Genomic DNA, 21,364 nt, shown 5'->3' with positions numbered 1-21,364 from the left:
GCGCTCTCATCTATGGTATCGAACTAGTGTTGAAATATCTTTGTAACGCCCCAATTTTCGGGAATTCTGTGAATGTTGGCATAGGTTTAATTATGTTAGTGGGCCTCTAGAAGGCCCAAGCTTAAAATAGAACCCGACAATTTTAGTTAATTTTTGTTCCATAAGAAAAAGGGGGTGAAATTATGAAATAGGACCTATGTGAAAATGTTTGAAAATGCTATAGGCTAAATTGAAGTGGCCAAATAAATAGGAGTGCAAAATAGGAGGATTTGCATGACAAACCTCCCATTTTACATGTAGTGACTGGTCATCATGTTGTTGTAGACAAAATGTGCACTTGATATCCATAATTTATGGTACAAATTGATACAAATTGATAATGGGTTAGGTAAATGTTTCATGATAATGGGTTAGGTAAATGTTTCATGATAATGGGTTAGGTAAATGTTCCATGATAATGGGTTAGGTAAATGTTCCATGATGGGAATTTCATGTCTTTTGTATTAAAGAATTAAGTGGATGAAATATGAAATTTTATTAAAAAAAAAGGGGTGAAAAGAACAAAGTTTTGTCCATCTTTGTTCATCATAGCCTAAAGTTAGAGAAGAGAAAGGAGAGGAGAAAGCTCTTGAATGTTCGGTCACTTGGGGAAGAAAAATTGAAGGTAAGTTCATGGTAGTTTGCTTTTATTTTGAGGTTCATGAGTTCTTCTTGATTCTACCTTAACTCTTGAAGCATATTTTGGTTTTTAGATGTGTTGTGAGCATTTAGTCATGAATTAAAATGAAGGAAATGGTTGTTGTTTCATGTTCTTTTGATGAAAAATGGAAGATAGGTGAAGTTGAGCCAAACAAATGAGCATGCATGTGCCTTAGATGCTAAGGGGAAAAATCGGCTAACATGTTGTGCTTTAAAATGATGAAATAGAGATTATACTTAAGTAAAATCATAGATATGTGATGATTTATTGGTGATATACATGTTTAAATAACATGCATGCAAGTTATGTGTGAAAGAGTGAATTTTGGTAATAAATCTACTTGGGGCAGCAGCAGTAACGTGATTTTGGAAAATCACCATAAATTTTGGGAGATGAATTAGAAGCTGAATAAATTATTTAATTAAAGCTTGATGAGTCTAGTTTTAAATGAAATAAACGAGAACATATTTTGAATTCTGTACAATGAGAAATTTGATTCGTAATGAAGTGTGGTCAGATTAGTCAAATAGTGAAACATGCGAAACTTTGAGAAAAATATGGTATTGATTGGCCAAACCAAAAATTCTGAAAATTTTATGGATATAAGATATATGAGTCTATTTTCAGGGAAAATTAACGGCACTTGATTTGGAGTTTCGTAGCTCCAGTTATAAATGATTTAGTGACTGTTGCTCAGGAAGACGGCTTGCAGTGAAATTATAATTATGTGGTAAACATTGACAAAAATTTGTTAATGAGTTGCTTATTGATTTCTTATAAGCTTACTATGATCTGTAGGTGTGGTTGGCCGAATATTGTAAGGGGTTAATACGTAGTTTGTATTTGAATAGTTAGATTAACGTGTTAGTAATCCAATTGTAGGCGGTTCGTGTGTGGATCTCGTCAGCATATCGTCGCAAACTGGTGTGTAACTAACACCCTCTTTCTTAGTCTGGATCGGCAAAAGTCGAAAAGCCGAAATGCCGAAAACCGGTATTTTGTAGATTTGCAAGTGTGCGAATGCTCGTGAGGTAAATCGATTAATGTTTTTGGTAAGCTGCAAAATTTGGACTGCAAAGTGCATGATTTCTATGCCCTCGATATTTTTGGGCTTAATGGGCCAAAATTGGAATGATGGGCCAACGGCCCAATTCGTAAGAACTCTCGATGCGTGATTACGTTAGTACGTGAAAAGTAAAATATGCATGAAAAACCCTAAAATAGATAAATTACTGAAATACCTTTAAAAGTGGAAAATTTACGCTTTACCCCTAGTAGATAAATTACCAAATACCCCAGAGTTAAATTGACCTAAATGCATGTTTGATCGTTGTTATTTACTGCATGCCATGTTGTTATTATCTGATGCATGGGATTGGGATATTGACGGAGGAAGTTCCGAAAGTGGCTTGTCCACGTACTGGAGGCTTTGCCTCAATTTACTGTTAACTAAGCAGCAAGGCTGCAACTGTGGAGTGTTGGGCTGGGTGGGTTGAGCTATTCCCCACATGGAGTGTAGGGCTGGTACGGGTGGAGTGTAGTGGTTGGTGGGTTGAGTAGTCTCCCCAAATGGGCTTGCATATGTTATTGATGTTGCATGTGTTTTGAAATGGGCCTATGGGCCATCTTGTTATCTGAATAAGGGCTAAGGCCCGTTTATTGTAATCTGAAAGGGCTCGGTCCAAGACCATGTTACTGAATGGGCTTAGGCCCAATAGGCTTGAGCTGACTTGGGCTTTGAATGGGTTATCCCTACACACTGAGTTTCCCCAAACTCACCCTTTTTATTTTCATCCACGCAGGTAATCCCCAACCATAGTGGGCTTAGAGCTGTGAGGGAATTCGGAGTGGCCACCCGTTCTGAAAGTTTGATTTTCTTCTGGTGAACTGGACATCCTTTTATTTACGTTTGAAGTTTTGGGTTTTTAAATGTAATAAGGCCGCTTAATTATTTTTGATGGTTTTAATATGTATTACTAAGATAGGTATTACTTATTTTAACTGTTGAAATTGGATAGCTTTAGGGCGCGTTTTCAAAAAAAAAAACAAAAATTGATTTCAAATTAACACGACAACAAGCAAAGCTTCCGCAATGAAAATATTTTCTAAAATTAATCACTTTTCCTAAAAATGACTTAATCAAATCGGTTTCCTAGAAATATACATGACGTTAAGGTGTGGCAATGGCGGTGTGCATGTCTAGGATTGGATCCGAAGGGAGCTTGGTACTTAAGTAGTCCGATAAACTCACCTCCTCTTTTCCGGTTTCCTACCTGGTGCACAGCTTCCATTCACTTTAACCTATAATGAAATTATCTTTTAAAACACTAAGTAGGTTTTTCTGGATCAACAATATAAAATGTTTTGAACACTTCGATGTGGCATGTCAGATCCGGCCATAACGTCTGGGCCGGGTTTGGGGTGTTACAATCTTCACAAAGGATCATCAATGGTTTGAAACCCCTTTCTTGAATGAATGTCTTTCCTTGTAGTCTTAGAAGATATTTTTTGATATGCTTAGAAGATAAATTGCAACAAGTTAGAAAGAAAAAGAAGAAAGGTTTTTGAAGTTGAGCAGTTTGGGAGGTTTTAGAGTTAGAAAGAGTTTAGAAATAGGTTAAAAGTGTTTTAGTTTTAAAAAGATTAGTATTTTTAGGTTAAAAATCGAGTAAAATTAGGGGTTAAGCCGACAGGTTACGTCATGAGTCAGGAAAATCTTGCATAAAATTGTAGCGATGTCGCGACATAAGAGTTTCATGTCGCGACACACCTTGAAATTTTTAGTTTTGGGGGTATACTTATTCTTTTTGTTGGGACACAAAAGTTTCATGTTGGGACATCGAGTTGGATTACTCAATTCCTCAAACCTATGGTTGGTGTTGCGAAATGGAGGTTTTGTGTTACGACACCGGCCCTGTTTTGACCACTCCTCTTGATTTTCAAGGTGCTTGGTACATACACAACCTATGTATAATCAATTCAAATAAATTAAATTCCTAAACTTCCTATAAGTCTATTGAAATACAAAAATTTACAAAAATTTAAAATAGTTTAAAAAGTTTCAGGTATTGCTTTTGGATTCATCCATCAGCTCCGTCAGTTTATACATGAATGCATCTTTGGCCGATTTTCTATCCGCATTGGTCTAGCATCCATCGTGGGACTTCACCTTGTTTCACTTGTTCTGTTCTTTAAATTTGTTCTTTCGTCCTGCACTTATCATAGAAAATACCTTTTCCAACTCAAGGTAGTTAGGGGTTTTTACAAATATTTCATAACATGTTTTCCCTCACATTTCCCTACCTTCCTCATTGGGTTGGTTACCGCATTTGAATAGTTCAATCTCACCATTAATTTTTATGATTAATTCATTATTTTCTAGATCAATGGTGGACCTTGATGTCGCTAGAAACAGTTTACCTAACAGAATAAGTATCTCATAGCCTTCCTTAAAATCTAAAATTAAGAAATAAACTAGGATGATTACGCACATTAACCAACACATCTTCAAGTACCCCTTTCGGTTGTACCAAAGATCTGTCAACTAATTGTAGTGTGATATGTGTATTTTTAAGCTCCCCTAACCTGAGTTTCTTATATATTGATAAGGGCATTAAATTTATATTGGCTCCTAAATCACATAAGGCCTTGCTAAAGTGAATGTCCCTTATATCTATTGGAATTTTAAAACTCCCTGGGTCTTTCAATTTTGGCGGTATCTGTTTAGAAATTATAGCACTACAAGATGCATCTATATTAATTTGCTCTCATGTTTTAACTTTCCTACGTCTAGTCATGATTTCTTTTAAGTACTTAGCATATTTTGGAACTTTTTCAATTAATTCAATCAGAGGCAAGTTAACATTAAGCGATTTAAATAAGTTTAAAAAACTTACCAATTCCTCTTCATCTTATTTTTGTTTATCTTCTAATCGTAAGGGGAATGGTACCTTGGTAAGTACAAATTCTTTATTTGGCTCGACTACTGGCTCAGCTACCTCTTATGGTTCTAGTTCAGCATCGTCATTTCAAAGATCTTCTTTGCGAAGATCACCAGCATCCTATTGGTCATCCTTTTAAGTTGGTAACTGGGGCTACTAGGTAATTTACCTGAACAGAGCACAATTGCTTTCATGTGCTTCTTCCTTTCTCTGTGAGGATTATTCTCGGTGTTTCTTGGGATCCTTGTTCTAATTTTCCTTTTGATATCTCCCATTATGCTCATCAATTGGCTCATTTGATCTTCGAGTTTTGTCAATGTCTTTGTTGTCTGGGTGCACTTAGACTGCACCCGTTTCACTTCAGTTCGCATTGATTACATCTCTCTTTTGATTTGATCTGGTTGTTGACTACATAAAGTATGGTCATTTAGGTTGGCCCTTTCCTAAGGTTTCTGCAGATATGGAGATTGGTAAGTAATATTTTGTTTTTCAGGGTTAGAACTATTACCTCTTCCTTGATTGTCGCCCTATCTCAAATTCGAGTGATCTCTCCAGTCGAGATTATAAGTATTTGAATAAGGATTTCCACTCTTATTCCCAATGTAGTTTACATTTTTGGCTAGGTTCTTAAGATATTAATTGATAGGTCTATCTCCATCATATATTGAAGATCCACTAAATGTTGACTCTATCTGGTTGAACCTGTCTAAGATCTGTTGGTATTTTTCGTCCTCCTAAACAACTTTCACCATGGATGGTCTCTGGCCATAAGTAAATAGTTTATTTAGCCACTGGTAGCAATTCATCGCCATGTTTTCTATAAAATCATACGCATCCTAGTATGTTTGGTTCATCAAGTCTCCTCCTGCGGCTCTATCTAGACCTGATCTTGCATTTGCATCCAACCTATTGTAGAACATCTGCAAATGTAAACAGTCAGGCAGACCATGGTGTGGACATCTTTAGACCAATGTCTTAAATTGTTCCCAAGATTTGTGAAAACTTTCTCCTTCTAATTTCTTGAACGTGGCAATCTCCCTCTTGATTTGGACCGTTTTGCTAATAGGAAAGAAATTGTGTAGAAATTTATCTGCAAGTTCTTTTTATGTCGTGATAGATCCTAGTGCCTGCAAATCTAACCAAAAGAAAACATTATCTATTAAGGAGAAGGGGAACAACTGAAGACGAATAGCATTATTGGTGACCCCGTTAAATTTAAAAGTGTCACAAAGTTGGAAAAATCGCTTTAGATATTGATTTGGGTCCTCTGTTATTATCCTTTTGAATTGCAGATTATTCTGTATCATCTAGATCATGAGCAGTTTGATCTCAAAGTTATTCACCATGATGGTTGGCCTTGTAATGCTACCTTGCATCATATCCAAATTTGGTAGCACTTAATCTCTTAAGGTTCGTTCTTCTCGAGCCATTGGTAGGTTGAATAGTAGTTATGGTGGTGGTGGTGGTGGTGGTGGTGGTGGTGGTAAGTTAGGTAGGTCAGGTTCTTCAAATAATGAATTTTCTTGTGGTGGATTAATCGCAGTAGGTGGATTGTTTTGCTTATGTTGTTGTTGTTGTTGTCGATGATTCCTGCGAATTATTCTTTCTGGATAAGTTATTGGCTCTATAAGTGTGCCCCTACTTTGAGTCATACATTGAAACCACAAAGAAAAACAAAAATGTTAGTATAAAGAAAAAAACTATTAAACGCAAAAATTAAAACTGATTCAATAATGTTGCCTTTCTAGCAACAGCGCTAACAACTTGACCGTCTCCGGACGTACTAACGTCTAGAGTGTAATTCTTGCAATCAAATATAAATGTTAGGAAGTTTTCGCAAATATACGGTTTAGGTTGTAATATAATTTATACAACGAAGTATAGAAGTACTCCGAGGATCGTACCTAAGGGAAACTAATACTAAATTAATTCTAACTTCGACGTTAATAGATCTAATTAGTACTTTAACTAAATTATATTAAGATAAACCATAAAGTGAAGAAAATTTATATTTATATGAAAAATAAATAAATTGCATTAAAATAAAAATGGAAAACTAATTTGTTGACTTAATCAATTCTAAGAAGGGAAGACTAACTCGTTTTGGTGGTCGTAACTAATTCCTATTTTAGGTTCTACTCAATCAAATAGTCGTTAACCTAGCATGATCTTTCGATCTTCCACTAAACTAACAGGTCGGCAAAAACTACTCATCTCTCGACCTCACAGTCAAAACCTAATTGAGGTAAGGTGTTCACAAATAGGTAATACAAATTTTGGGTTCATTCCTACCTAGATGACTTCCTAAGGTTGTCAGGCCTTAGGTTTCGAGTTCTTCCTATCCCAACTAGCTGATCCACTAAGAAACCCTACATATAAATTAATTACTCTCATGCCCACTCGCTAATCTCCCATCAGGGGATTAGTTCCTCATGATCTCGTAAACAATATAAATTTCATTAAAAAGATAAACATGAATAATGAATCAAGAATCAAGAATAAAGTTTAAGAAGAATCTTGATTTTGTATTGATAATTTTAAGCACAGAAATCCACAACAGTTGATGAATCCACAAATCAGATTCTTCGAAGAACTAGAACAAACTAAAACTAAATTAAAAATTACAAATAAAAATAACATAAGTACAAAAGAAACTAAAGAAATTGAAAACTAAAAACTAAATGAAAGTTGTAACCTAAACTAGAATAAAAGATGAATATTAAGTGTTCAGAAAAGGCTGTTTATAGATTTAGGGTTGGCCATTGTCCATTCGCCTAATTCAGCTAACGCTTTTACGTTGAAGTTTGTTGTAGGGACCAAAATACCTTTGGATTATTAATTATCCACATCAAGGCGGTGTTGTGACATCCTCTGACCTATGCTGCGACATTGGTGGCAGTTTAAGAGTTGAGGCTCGATTTCAAGGCTATGTCGCGACACCCTTTGGCTATGTCACGACACTAAAGATAGTTTTGCTCTTTTGGGTATTCTGCTCACTATGTTGTGACATCGACCCTCTGTGTTGCAACATTGCGGCCAGTCTCGTGTTCTCATGCCTCCAAATGATGTCCTACACACTCACTGAATGCGTTAGCCTTCCTTTAAGCATATTTTACCTCTAAAGTCATATAAATAGCTCAAATCACACTTTTTATTAATTACAAACTAAAAGTAAAAATTAAGTAAAATATAATGGAATTGCTTTTATACAAGCTACTTAAGTACGAAAAATGATTTAATATGGTACAACAAATTGCGACATATCACTAACTGTGCATCTTAAATTTGAGTTAACATTTAATACTCAAACTAATTATTAGAGTGGTAATATTGATGCTTTGAAGTTAATGAACCAAATTAAAATTAACATTATAGTTTGATGATGCCAGCTGAAATTAATCCATTAACAATTTTAATATCAGCCTAAAGAGGTCGTCGAAGAAGAAGACGAAGACGCAAATAAACCAACAGTTAATGTCCAATTCCCTGCCGGAACACTCAAATCAATTAGTCTTTTAGCGGTATGGGTGCTTGGAACTCAGTGTACCGCACCCACTCAATCATCTCAAACGGGAAAAGGCTCCTTCAACTTTGGGAGGAAAAAAAAAACTGGTAGTCTCTCCAAACATGAAAAACCTCATTCGACCATGGTTAGACTTGATATTGAACCCACAATGTTGGCTTTATGTGGAATAAAACCAAGTCTTTTAGCACAATTCCCCGATCCCAGTTCATTAGAGTCTCATGATCTTTGGCAAAAGGGAAGACTCGCCCTTTCATGCATATGGTTAAAAAGCCCTAAAGAAGGAAGAGCCGACATATCTCACTTTTTTCTTGACAGATTTAATGAATACAGAGGGACCATCTTTCGTAACGTTAACCTCTTTACTCAAAAACTGAAACAACAGTTGCCCTGTGCCCACTATAACAAGTTAAAATCGTATCTCTCTCGGTAACATAAGAAAAAGTACAGTAAAAAAACCAAAACCCAGACCTTGTTTATGGTAGTAGTAACCTTTTCTTTCAATCAAATGACTAATCCATAGGTTATAATTTTTATCTTCTTTTGATATGGGTTTTTGTTAACTAGTCTAGTCAAAAGCTTTTTTTATACGAAAAATATTCATAAATTAATGTTAAAATTTAACTAAAAATATATATTGTGTGGAGACTGATGTGTTTTTTGACTAGATATGAGAGGACATATGAAAAGCTGGTATATTTCAATCGAACAAGTAAGAATAATTAGGGTTCTAACCACCCCCACCCCCAACGCGAAAACCGGAACCCACATGTGATTTTGCTTACCTTTGTCTATATCTTCCTTTTTCCAGCTTTATTGTTTTCCCATGTAATTTCAGTTTTCATCATTTATGACTGCTGAGTAAAATAAGGATCACCGGGTCAAGTGATGCAATTGCAAGCACCAAGTTCAACACCAACTGGAAGTTATGTGAAAGTTTCGTTTGTTCAACGAATGAAGAAAGGGGCAGGGTTCTGTCTCTTACTAATGATTTTAAGTCTGGTAAATAGTTTATAGAATCTGGGTTACTGTTTGTAGCACTAATTTTTATGTTAAGTTCATGAGTTAGTCATATGATGTCTAACAAATGATAAAAGAGCAGATTTGAAGGGTTTAGGCTAGCTATTCTTGGAAGCATCATTTAATTTGGTGACATATTAATATAGTATTGTAGACTGTTAACATGCTATATTGATTCTATTTTGATATATCCTATGCCATCTGGTTTCCATGGAAGGATTAGGTTATTGGGTTCAAACAACTTTCCTCAAAAATTCCCTTTAAAAGAAGAGCTGAGACGTTGATATGACTGGCCGGAACCTCTCTTTTCTTTTTCTTCTTTTTATTTCTACTTGAAAGTGGAGGAGAGAGTAATCGAGGGGAACACGAATAGTTATTTTCTTTCAGCAAACAGTGTGTAACCTTAGGGAAAAGCCATGCTTCGTACAATTTGGTTCCTTGGATTTAGATTTTAGACACATTTGCAACTATGTTACATCCATTTCGATTTCAAAGAAGGACCCCGCCCTCCAGGCCCCCCCTTTCCCCTCCTTATTATATATCTTCTCTCATCTTCACCACCTGATCTACATTTAAGTGCAATTTTTTGTGTTTTGACAGTGGGGTCCTAGCTAGTGGGTCAGGTATCTGTCCAAAGAAAACCCGAAATCCAGTCTTTAATAAGTATTATGTGTTAGAGGTATCACCAAAGCTTTGTTTAGGATGAATCAAAAAGAAAAACAAAGGGACTAAGAAAGCAAAGCAAATACCTTTTGGCCTAGGTAGCTTTCCATGCTGGCCTAGGCCCCGAGGGGTAGTAAAACAAACACCCGTATCCTGCGCCAAAGATCGGCTGACCCACATGACGACATTTAACATTACATTACATTTCCTCGATTAATTCAAATCAAACCCACCTGCATTTCCTCCTCTATATAAACATGTGTAACGAAAGAAAGGGCCCCTACCAAGCTTGTCTCTCAGTTACAAGTGCTACTAGTAGTGTTGCTGGTAATGGACTGCTTTCCCTCTGCTAACTTCAGCTCATCTTTCATTGATGGGTCTTCTTCTGTGACAACAACCAGCAACAACAGCAGCAGCTGCAGCAAAGAGAAGAAGAAGGCTGGCAAAAAGGGCAAAGGTGCGGTAAAGCTATCGACTGATCCACAAAGTGTGGCTGCTAGAGAAAGGAGGCATCGTATCAGTGACCGGTTCAAGATCTTGCAGAGCATGGTTCCTGGTGGGACAAAGATGGACACTGTCTCCATGCTTGATGAAGCTATTCATTATGTAAAATTCCTCAAAACTCAGATATGGCTTCACCAAGCCATGATCAACTTCGTCGATGACGACTCGTCGTCTCTCTTCTTGCCTACCTCTTTCCCTGTTGAAACAAATATTTACCCATCATCAAACCCTAACCCAAACCTTGAACCAATGCAACCGTCGCAGCTGCTGCCATTGCCGGATTCTTGCTTCCAAGGTCCCCAACAAACCATGCCTTATGATGCATACATGAGACATCAATAAGCTTTCATCTCCTTATTATTCCATATAATTGTGTATGGTTTTGTTGTATGAATATGGTTGAATCTTGTAACAAAGTCAAATGTTGTAGCTTGTAATGGGTCAAGGAGGAATTTGATCTTCATGTTCTGCTCCATCAAGTGAGCTTTTAAAATATTTAGTGTTTCACTGTTTATAAACAAATGATGCTAGTTCCGGCCATGGAAATATTTTGATGTACGAGCAAAAAATCATTTCCATTTCACAAGTATATTTCTGGGGATTCCATCAAATATTTTTCCGGGATTCGATGGTAAAGTACAAACCAGGAACACATATCATTCTCAAACACGAAGATCATAATAAAAAATAAAAAAGTTGGACACGCACGTACACATATTCTCTATCTAGTCATTGCTATATTTGTCTTATAGCCATTAATGTTCATATATTGGATTGTGTATAAATATATATTCTGTGTGCATAATTTTAATTTTCATTATATTAGATTGTGTATAAATATATATTCTGTGTGCATAATTTTAATTTTCATTGTTAATTCGGTATTCATGCTTTATATTGCTTGCATAGTTATATGGTGTATAGTAAACTATGGGAGTGAACTTGAATTTCAAACTATTTTTCTTTATAAAAATAATGCATTATAATAAATTTATTCCTTAATATTTATATATTTTATCAATTTAACCCATAATTTTTAGTTAAATTTTTAGTTAAATTTGATCATTGGCTTTTTAAAAAGAGTCCAACTACTTGAAAATTCACGTATTTCATATTAATATTTTTAAAATTTTTATATTTTTAAAATTGATTTTTTGAATATTTTATAATTTTATATTATATATTGATTGATATATAAGACAAATAGTTCTATATCAGCATGGAGTACACATTGATTAACAGGCCAACATTGCTAAAAAATTAATGTTTTAGTTAGTATCTTCGTTAAAAAAGCAATTTATCTTTTATTGAAATGTTAATGTCTAAATTTAACTTTAAAAAGAATAAATGCCAAATTGACTAAAACACATAATATTGAGGATTAAATTTTTTATTATGACTTAGAATACAGATAGCTTTTTCTCAAGGGTCTATTAGGAGATGAAATTGATTCCTATGATTAAACCCAAGGTTTTTAAAATCAGATTGGTGGTTAAACTGGTTAGGCCACCGGTTCATTGGTTCGAACGATTTGATCGAGCCATCTAACTCAATTAAATAAACCATTAAAAATCTATAAAAAAAAGTATTAAAAATCGATCCGTTACGGTCGATTTTCTATCCATTCGATTCGATTAATTGGTTCAATCTAGTTCAAACAACCTTGATTAAACAATGCTAGTGATAAGAATAATTACTTTAACAATGGAATTGGGCATTTCAATGTTAAAACTAAAACCATACAATATGTGTTTGGATTAACAGTGAGGTGAATTCTAACGAGTAAAGGTAGAAGTGATAAAAATATAATATTTTAAAAACTATATATATATATATATTAAACTTTTTAATTTATTCAATATTTATACAATTAATAGATAACCGAAATTTTTAAAATAGTATGTATGCCATATAATAATTTATTATTTATCATTTAAAAAATAATTGAGATATAAGACAAAATGTTTATTATTCATGTGAACCGTGTTGTGGGTGATGAAAAATGTTTAAAGGATAAAATATTATATGTTTATGCACGAGGAAATGATGTATTTAGAATGTAATGCAATAATGTGGTATTTGGGTTCACTTACTGCATAATTAATGCAGGTTTCACTTCCTTTAATAAGTAAGCAAATGAAGTGAGGTTACTTTTGATTTGGCCGAGATTGTTGTTAATTATAGGAGGCAGTGCCAAGCTTTGCTTGCGGGTCCCTTCCATTTACCCCTTTTTTTTCACTTTTTCTTTTATTTTATTTTTTTTTGCGCTTTTATAAGTTCCTATCAATCTTTGTATTTTCTTTCTAAAAGAAATGGTCAAATTTGAATATTTTAATTAAAAAAACATGCCAGCTGGTTAAAACCTATGAATTTCAAAATTTTAGACTCTTAAAACCCTTTTCTAAATTTTAAATATTAGTATTAAAATATTTTAATCCACCATAATACTTTTTTATTAAATTTATATTGGTTTTTATTATTTATAATATTTATCACATTTATAAATAAAAATTTTAATTTTCTCAAATACTTGGTTAAAAAGTTATTTGATAAGAAGATTTATCGACTAATAAATAAGAATTTTTATTTTTTTTAACTTTTTGTTACATGAATTTATATAATAGTAAATAAAAATTTTAAAATCTATGTTGAATTACTCTTTTTTAATATATTACTTTAATTTTAAATTTAAGTATTTATATATTACATTTTTTTGGGTACATTACAAATTGGGAGGGGATGATGTTACTAAGTTTTGAACGCTACATATTGAGGTTTTTGGTTATGCGCAGTTTTTAAATGTTAAAAGACTCATAGTCCTATTTGGATTCAACTTGTGCCGCAAAGCCAAACATTATTTTTTTAACAAGTGAGTTGCACCTTGAACTTTTCAAGTCAAATTAAACAGGATTCGGGTCACAGAACTCTAACATTATTGTTATAGAATTTTTTTTATTTTAATAAGTGGTTGGGTGCAATGATAATAACATCTTGTATCCGATTCGGTTTATCAGACCTGGATATAAGATGCCACCAAACAAAAATACTTAACAAAATTTTTCATTAGGCGAATACTAAACTAAACATACTTCTTGTCTGTTTATAACCTTTTTAAGTCAAAAGATCCTAAAAATAGCATTTAATAAATACAACGGATTTTCAAAACAGTTTTATATATTAGAACATAAAACTTTGCTAAAATGCACTTATTCATGGGGTAAAGTACTTTTCACTTAATATCCAAATGCCCCTCTGTATGCATAATATTGCTCTGCTATAGTCTCATTTCTAGAATCATGCATCACAAATAAACTCCTATAAGTTCAACAGAACTTAGTGATTCTCAACCATTATTACCTTTAGATTGTGTTGTTGAATTCCTTAAGTTAGGAATTTCTAGACTTCCTTTCAGACTTTGAAGGATATGTTTCTGATTCCTATTGGAAAACAAGACACCAACCTCTAACTTGAACACCTTATACACACTCGACTCGATTGGCGGATCATAGTCTTCCCACCTTATAGCAACTCCTATTTCTCAATCACCTAGAGATAGAGGTTGAATACATTTCTCAGAATGATAGGCATACAGACTCTACTCTTGATGAATTCTTATACTAGCTTTGGCGGTTGTCATATCGCCAATTACATCGTTTCTTCAAGTCGATCCAAACCAAAAACTTGGTTTGATGAAGGAAATATCTTAGATCCCCAATAGGACTCAAATGACTTCGATAAGAAATGTGAGAGCTTCCAAATTTGGCTGATACTTATACCACCCATAATTACATATATGCCAAGCTCTCTTTTTTACCTAGTGAATTACTAAAGCGAATTCATCAGTTGAGCACACTGCTGAGAACTCTTTTAGAAAATGTCTCCAAGGCATACCCAAATCTTTCCACAAAGGCAGACTAACAACTCGCCACTTAGGCGTGACAGAATTCGCCCGACAAGCTTTTCAGACTGTCACATCCCAAAATTAGGGCTAAAAGAAACAATGATAAAATTTAGATTTTTATTTTCAAAGCATAGTAAGAATAGGGTAAGCGAACTTAGAATGCCTTAAAAAATATTTTTGATAAGAAAATAACAAGAATAGACCACTAGACTTAATGGCTAGTTGCTAGGCAAAGTTAAGGTCTTAAGTTCAAACCCACTTGATTGTACCCTTTTGTTGGTTTTTTTTTACAATTCCCCTAATACTTGGTCAAAACCCTTAAAAACAATTTCTCTAAAGCTTAGAATATGAATGATTCTATTGGTTCAATGGTTAAGACTTAACATTCCTTTTGGTCCAAAGTTTGAAACCCTTTGTGCACTTTTAGCCAAAATATTTTATTTTCTTATTTTTACCCCTATAAAGTACCAATTTTTCAAACCAACCCTGACTGAAAAATATTATTTTAATTTAGTCGTTAATTTAAATCAACCCTAATTGTAAACTAATTCTTAATCCTATTGCAATTAGGGAAGAAAAGTTTTATAAATAGTCAATCTTTTCAAAAATCTAGAATCCATATTTAGGAGATTTTTCAAGAAAAGCTCTCAAAATTCTCTTTTCTTCTTTTTCATTGATGAAACCCTCATTGAAATTAGGGTTCTTAAAAGATTTCAAGGTTTTCAATTTCATCCCTCTCCTCCAAGTGATTGTCAAATTCTTCATCCAAAAATTAAGGTTTTTCTATCTTCAATTAGGTGTGGGATCTAACTTAGACCATTGTTTATGATTAATTAATTAGGGTAATTTGTTATGCGGAACCATGTATGCAAACCCCCATGTATGCGAACCCTTATGAATGTGAACCCTAGGTGAACTATTAAGCGAACCCCTATATGAACTGTCACGTGAACCTCTGCATAAATAGGTATACATGCGAACTCAGTTATAAGTGATATACAAACCCATGTGCAAACCATTATATGATTTAGTATGTGACCTCTTACTATATATAATACGAACCCTATATCTTATGTGAACCCTATATATTATGCGAACCCATATGAAAACCTTTATATGATTTAGTATGCGATCTCATACCATATATTATGCAAACCCATACAAAAACCTTTATATGATTTAGTATGCGATCTTTTACCATATATTATGCGAACTCATATGCAAACCCTTATATGACTTAGTATGTGATCTCTTATTATATATTATGTGAACCCTATAATCAAGCCCTTATAGATTTAGTATGAAAAACCCTATATGTTTTAATATGCAAACCCTAATATGATTTAGTATGCGAACCCTTATGGATTTAATATGCGAACCCCCATACGATTATATATGTGAACCTTTATGTGATTTATTATGCTAACCCTCAAGTGATTTAGTATGCGAACCTTATATGTGAACCCTATATGTGCAAACACTACATGCAAACTTTGTATGTGTGAACCTTATATGCAAACCCTACATGCAAACTCTGTATGTGTGAACCTTATATGCAAACCCTACATGCAAACTCTGTAGGTGAGAACTCTATATGTGAAACCTGTATGTGCAAACCCTAAATGGGAACATGTTATATATGTGTTAGTCGAACTAGCATGTTAATAACCTAATGTTAGAATACTTATGCAAGTTTTTTAGTTTGCATGAAGAAATTGTATATGTGAAATTGCTATGAATGAATGCATAAACACATGCCATTGATGATAGTATGGAATAATAAATGTGTTTGTGAAGCATAGCATCGATTGTTGATAAATAGCATGATATGTTGAGTTTATTTGCATGATTACATAAAATTTAAGCATGGAGGACGGATGAGTTCTGTAGGAGAAAGTGGCAATTTCAGTCCTCACCGAAAGTCAATATTGAACGAAATAGATAGCAATGTCATCGAGACCGATTAAATTCGGATGATAGTTTAAAAAGCCATCGAAACTCGGCAAACTAGGATGGTAAGTTATTGTAGTAAAAGTCATCGTCACAGATGACAAGTGAATGACTATTGTCACTGGGAAATCCGGGATGGTTAGTTACTAAAATGTGTTTTTGAATGTCGAGTGATGCTCGAGGGCGAATAGGATGGGTGGTGGGGAATTTAAAATTATAATTGCATTGCATCATGAACATAACTTGTACATGCATTGATTTACTGAATGTCCCTTATAGTATGCTTAATTTGCTATAGTATTTTAAATTGAATGCTTTATCATTTGAACAATTATATGTAATGGTTTAAAAATTAAACTAACAGTGGACTGACATAAGCTTACTCCCCCTTTATCTTACCTCTCAGGTAACGTAGAGAACTAGGACTCGGATTGGCATCGAAGGAACCTCGGACTAGCATCTCATTTATTATTATTTATTATTATGTTCCATTGAAGTTTTCATTAATCATTTTATTGGTTTGTTAATGGGGTCGTAAGCTTTTAATTATTTATTGCTTTGATAACTATGGTTTGGGATTATTTAGCTTATAAAATTTTAAGCATGACTTTTACTTATTACTCTAATTATTGCATGCTAATTGGTTTAGAAAACCATTAATCTTATTATTGATTTCCACTGCTTTGCAAAATTCTTAAAGTTTTGATAAGTCTTTTAAAACCATAAACAGCTTTATAAAAAAAAACTTCACATTAATAATATTGTAAATAGATTACTGAGTAAAGTCAGATTAATTAATTAATGTCTTTCTTAAAAACAAAAAAGTGATTTTCATACAATTCAACTCAAGCAAAAGAATGGCTTTACTAGATCACTTCAGTGATCAATGTAACGCCTTTGACTTAGTTAAAACTCTTAAGCTTGGTTGGGGGTTTTACATTTGGTAAGTTATTGTAGTAAAAGTCATCATCACGGATAACAAGTGAACAACAATCGTAATCGGGAAATCCGAGATGGTCAGTTACTGAAATGTGTTTTGGAGTATCGAGCGATGTTTGAGGGCAAATAGGATGGATGAGTGGGAATTTAAAATTATAATTGTATTACATCATGAACATAACTTGTACATGCATTGATTTACTAAATGTCATTTATAGTATGCTTAATTTGCAATGATGTTTTAAACTGAATGCTTTATCGTTTGAACAATTATATGTAATGGTTTAAAAATTAAACTAACATTGGGCTGTCATAAGCTCACTCCGCCTTTTTCTTACCTCTCACGTTAGCATCGAAAGAACCTCGGACTAGCATCTCGTTTATTATTATTATTATTATTATTATTATTATTATTATTATTATTATTATTATTATTATTATTATTATTATTATTATTATTATTATTATTATTATTATTATTATTATTATTATTATTATTATTATTATTATTATGTTTATTATTATGTTTATTATTATTATTATTATTATTATTATTATGTATTATTATTATTATTATGTTTTTATTATTATTATTATTATTATTATTATTATTATTATTATTATGTTATTATTATTATTATTATTATTATTTATTATTATTATTATTATTATTATTATTATTATTATTATTATTATTATTATTATTATTATTATTATTATTATTATTATTATTATTATTATTATTATTATTATTATTATTATTATTATTATTATTATTATTATTATTATTATTATTATTATTATTATTATTATTATTATTATTATTATTATTATTATTATTATTATTATTATTATTATTATTATTATTATTATTATTATTATTATTATTATTATTATTATTATTATTATTATTATTATTATTATTATTATTATTATTATTATTATTATTATTATTATTATTATTATTATTATTATTATTATTATTATTATTATTATTATTATTATTATTATTATTATTATTATTATTATTATTATTATTATTATTATGTTTATTATTATTATTATTATTATTATTATTATTATTATTATTATTATTATTATTATTATTATTATTATTATTATTATTATTATTATTATTATTATTATTATTATTATTATTATTATTATTATTATTATTATTATTATTATTATTATTATTATTATTATTATTATTATTATTATTATTATTATTATTATTATTATTATTATTATTATTATTATTATTATTATTATTATTATTATTATTATTATTATTATTATTATTATTATTATTATTATTATTATTATTATTATTATTATTATTATTATTATTATTATTATTATTATTATTATTATTATTATTATTATTATTATTATTATTATTATTATTATTATTATTATTATTATTATTATTATTATTATTATTATTATTATTATTATTATTATTATTATTATTATTATTATTATTATTATTATTATTATTATTATTATTATTATTATTATTATTATTATTATTATTATTATTATTATTATTATTATTATTATTATTATTATTATTATTATTATTATTATTATTATTATTATTATTATTATTATTATTATTATTATTATTATTATTATTATTATTATTATTATTATTATTATTATTATTATTATTATTATTATTATTATTATTATTATTATTATTATTATTATTATTATTATTATTATTATTATTATTATTATTATTATTATTATTATTATTATTATTATTATTATTATTATTATTATTATTATTATTATTATTATTATTATTATTATTATTATTATTATTATTATTATTATTATTATTATTATTATTATTATTATTATTATTATTATTATTATTATTATTATTATTATTATTATTATTATTATTATTATTATTATTATTATTATTATTATTATTATTATTATTATTATTATTATTATTATTTTATTATTATTATTATTATTATTATTATTATTATTATTATTATTATTATTATTATTATTATTATTATTATTATTATTATTATTATTATTATTATTATTATTATTATTATTATTATTATTATTATTATTATTATTATTATTATTATTTATTATTATTATTATTATTATTATTATTATTATTATTATTATTATTATTATTATTATTATTATTATTATTATTATTATTATTATTATTATTATTATTATTATTATTATTATTATTATTATTATTATTATTATTATTATTATTATTATTATTATTATTATTATTATTATTATTATTATTATTATTATTATTATTATTATTATTATTATTATTATTATTATTATTATTATTATTATTATTATTATTATTATTATTATTATTATTATTATTATTATTATTATTATTATTATTATTATTATTATTATTATTATTATTATTATTATTATTATTATTATTATTATTATTATTATTATTATTATTATTATTATTATTATTATTATTATTATTATTATTATTATTATTATTATTATTATTATGTTTATTATTATTATTATTATTATTATTATTATTATTATTATTATTATTATTATTATTATTATTATTATTATTATTATTATTATTATTATTATTATTATTATTATTATTATTATTATTATTATTATTATTATTATGTTTATTATTATTATTATTATTATTATTATTATTATTATTATTATTATTATTATTATTATTATTATTATTATTATTATTATTATTATTATTATTATTATTATTATTATTATTATTATTATTATTATTATTATTATTTATTATTATTATTATTATGTTTATTATTATTATTATTATTATTATTATTATTATTATTATTATTATTATTATTATTATTATTATTATTATTATTATTATTATTATTATTATTATTATTATTATTATTATTATTATTATTATTATTATTATTATTATTATTATTATTATTATTATTATTATTATTATTATTATTATGTTTATTATTATTATTATTATTATTATTATTATTATTATTATTATGTTTATTATGTTTATTATTATGTTTATTATTATTATTATTATTATTATTATTATTATTATTATTATTATTATTATGTTTATTATGTTTATTATTATGTTTATTATTATGTTTATTATTATGTTTATTATGTTCCATTGAAGTTTTCCTTAATCGTTTTTTGGTTTGTTAATTGGGTCGTAAGCTATTAATTATTTATTGCTTTCATTATTGTGGTTTTGGACTATTTAGCTTATAAATTTTAAGCATGGCATTTAGTTATTACTATAATTATTGCATGCTAATTGGTTTAGAAAACTATTATTCTTATTATTGGTTTCATTACTTTGCAAAATACTTAAAATTTTGATAAGTCTTTTAAAACCATAAATCTTTTTCTCAAAAACACTTCACGTTAATAATATTGTAGATAGATTACTAAGTAAAGCTGGATTAATTAATGAATGTCTTTCTTAAAAACAAAAGAGTGATTTTCATACATTTCAACTCAAGCAAAAGAATGGCTTTACTGGATCACTTAGGTGATCAATGTAGCACCTTTGACTTTGTCGAAACTCCTAATCCTGGTCGGGGGTGTTATATTTGGTAAGTTATTATAGTAACAGTGATCATCACGGATGACAAGTGAACGAACATCGTAATCGAGAAATTTGGGATGGCCAATTACTGAATTCTGTTTTGGAGTGTCAAGCAATGCTCGAGGGCGAATAGGATGGATGAGTAGGAATATAATTGCATTGCATCATGAACATAACTTGTACATGCATTGATTTAATAAATGTCTCTTATATTATGCTTAATTTGCTATGATGTTTTAAATTCAATGTTTTGTCGTTTGAACAATTATATGTAATGGTTTAAAAATTAGACTTGCCTTAGGGCTATTATAAGCTCACTCCTCCTTTTCTTTACCTCTTAGGTAACACAAAAAACTAGGACACAGATTGCCATCGGAGGAACCTCGGACTAGCATCTCATTTATTATTATTTATTATATTTCATTGAAGTTTTCCTTAATCATTTTATTGGTGATGTGTCGCGATACTAACTAAAAATTTAACTAAGGCAAGTGCACCTATCAATTCATAGTATAACTATGGTGAGCAAAGATATCATTCCCACGAAGACTAAAAGTACTAGGAATTATCGTCTTTCTATTATTTAACCTAATAATTTGAGTAA

At 29.3% G+C, this 21,364-nt stretch overlaps 1 protein-coding gene across 1 annotated transcript; it reads left to right on the top strand.

Annotated features, from left to right (window-relative positions):
- The first annotated feature begins 10,121 nt into the window (after window positions 1–10,121).
- Window positions 10,122–10,873, top strand: LOC108460141 (transcription factor bHLH140). The gene has a single exon (XM_017759505.2). It carries the CDS (start codon window positions 10,178–10,180, stop codon window positions 10,691–10,693), a length of 516 nt encoding a protein of 171 aa, XP_017614994.2. The 5' UTR covers window positions 10,122–10,177; the 3' UTR covers window positions 10,694–10,873.
- Window positions 10,874–21,364: the final 10,491 nt, after the last annotated feature.

The sequence above is a fragment of the Gossypium arboreum genome, chromosome 4 (assembly GCF_025698485.1).
Source record: "Gossypium arboreum isolate Shixiya-1 chromosome 4, ASM2569848v2, whole genome shotgun sequence".
Taxonomy (NCBI): domain Eukaryota; kingdom Viridiplantae; phylum Streptophyta; class Magnoliopsida; order Malvales; family Malvaceae; genus Gossypium; species Gossypium arboreum.
This window is presented reverse-complemented; position numbering and strand designations above follow the sequence as displayed.

What these genes read in the sequence shown, in the direction of transcription:
- LOC108460141 (XM_017759505.2), top strand. Translation starts at nt 10,178, where the DNA reads ATGGACTGCTTTCCCTCTGCTAACTTCAGCTCATCTTTCATTGATGGG.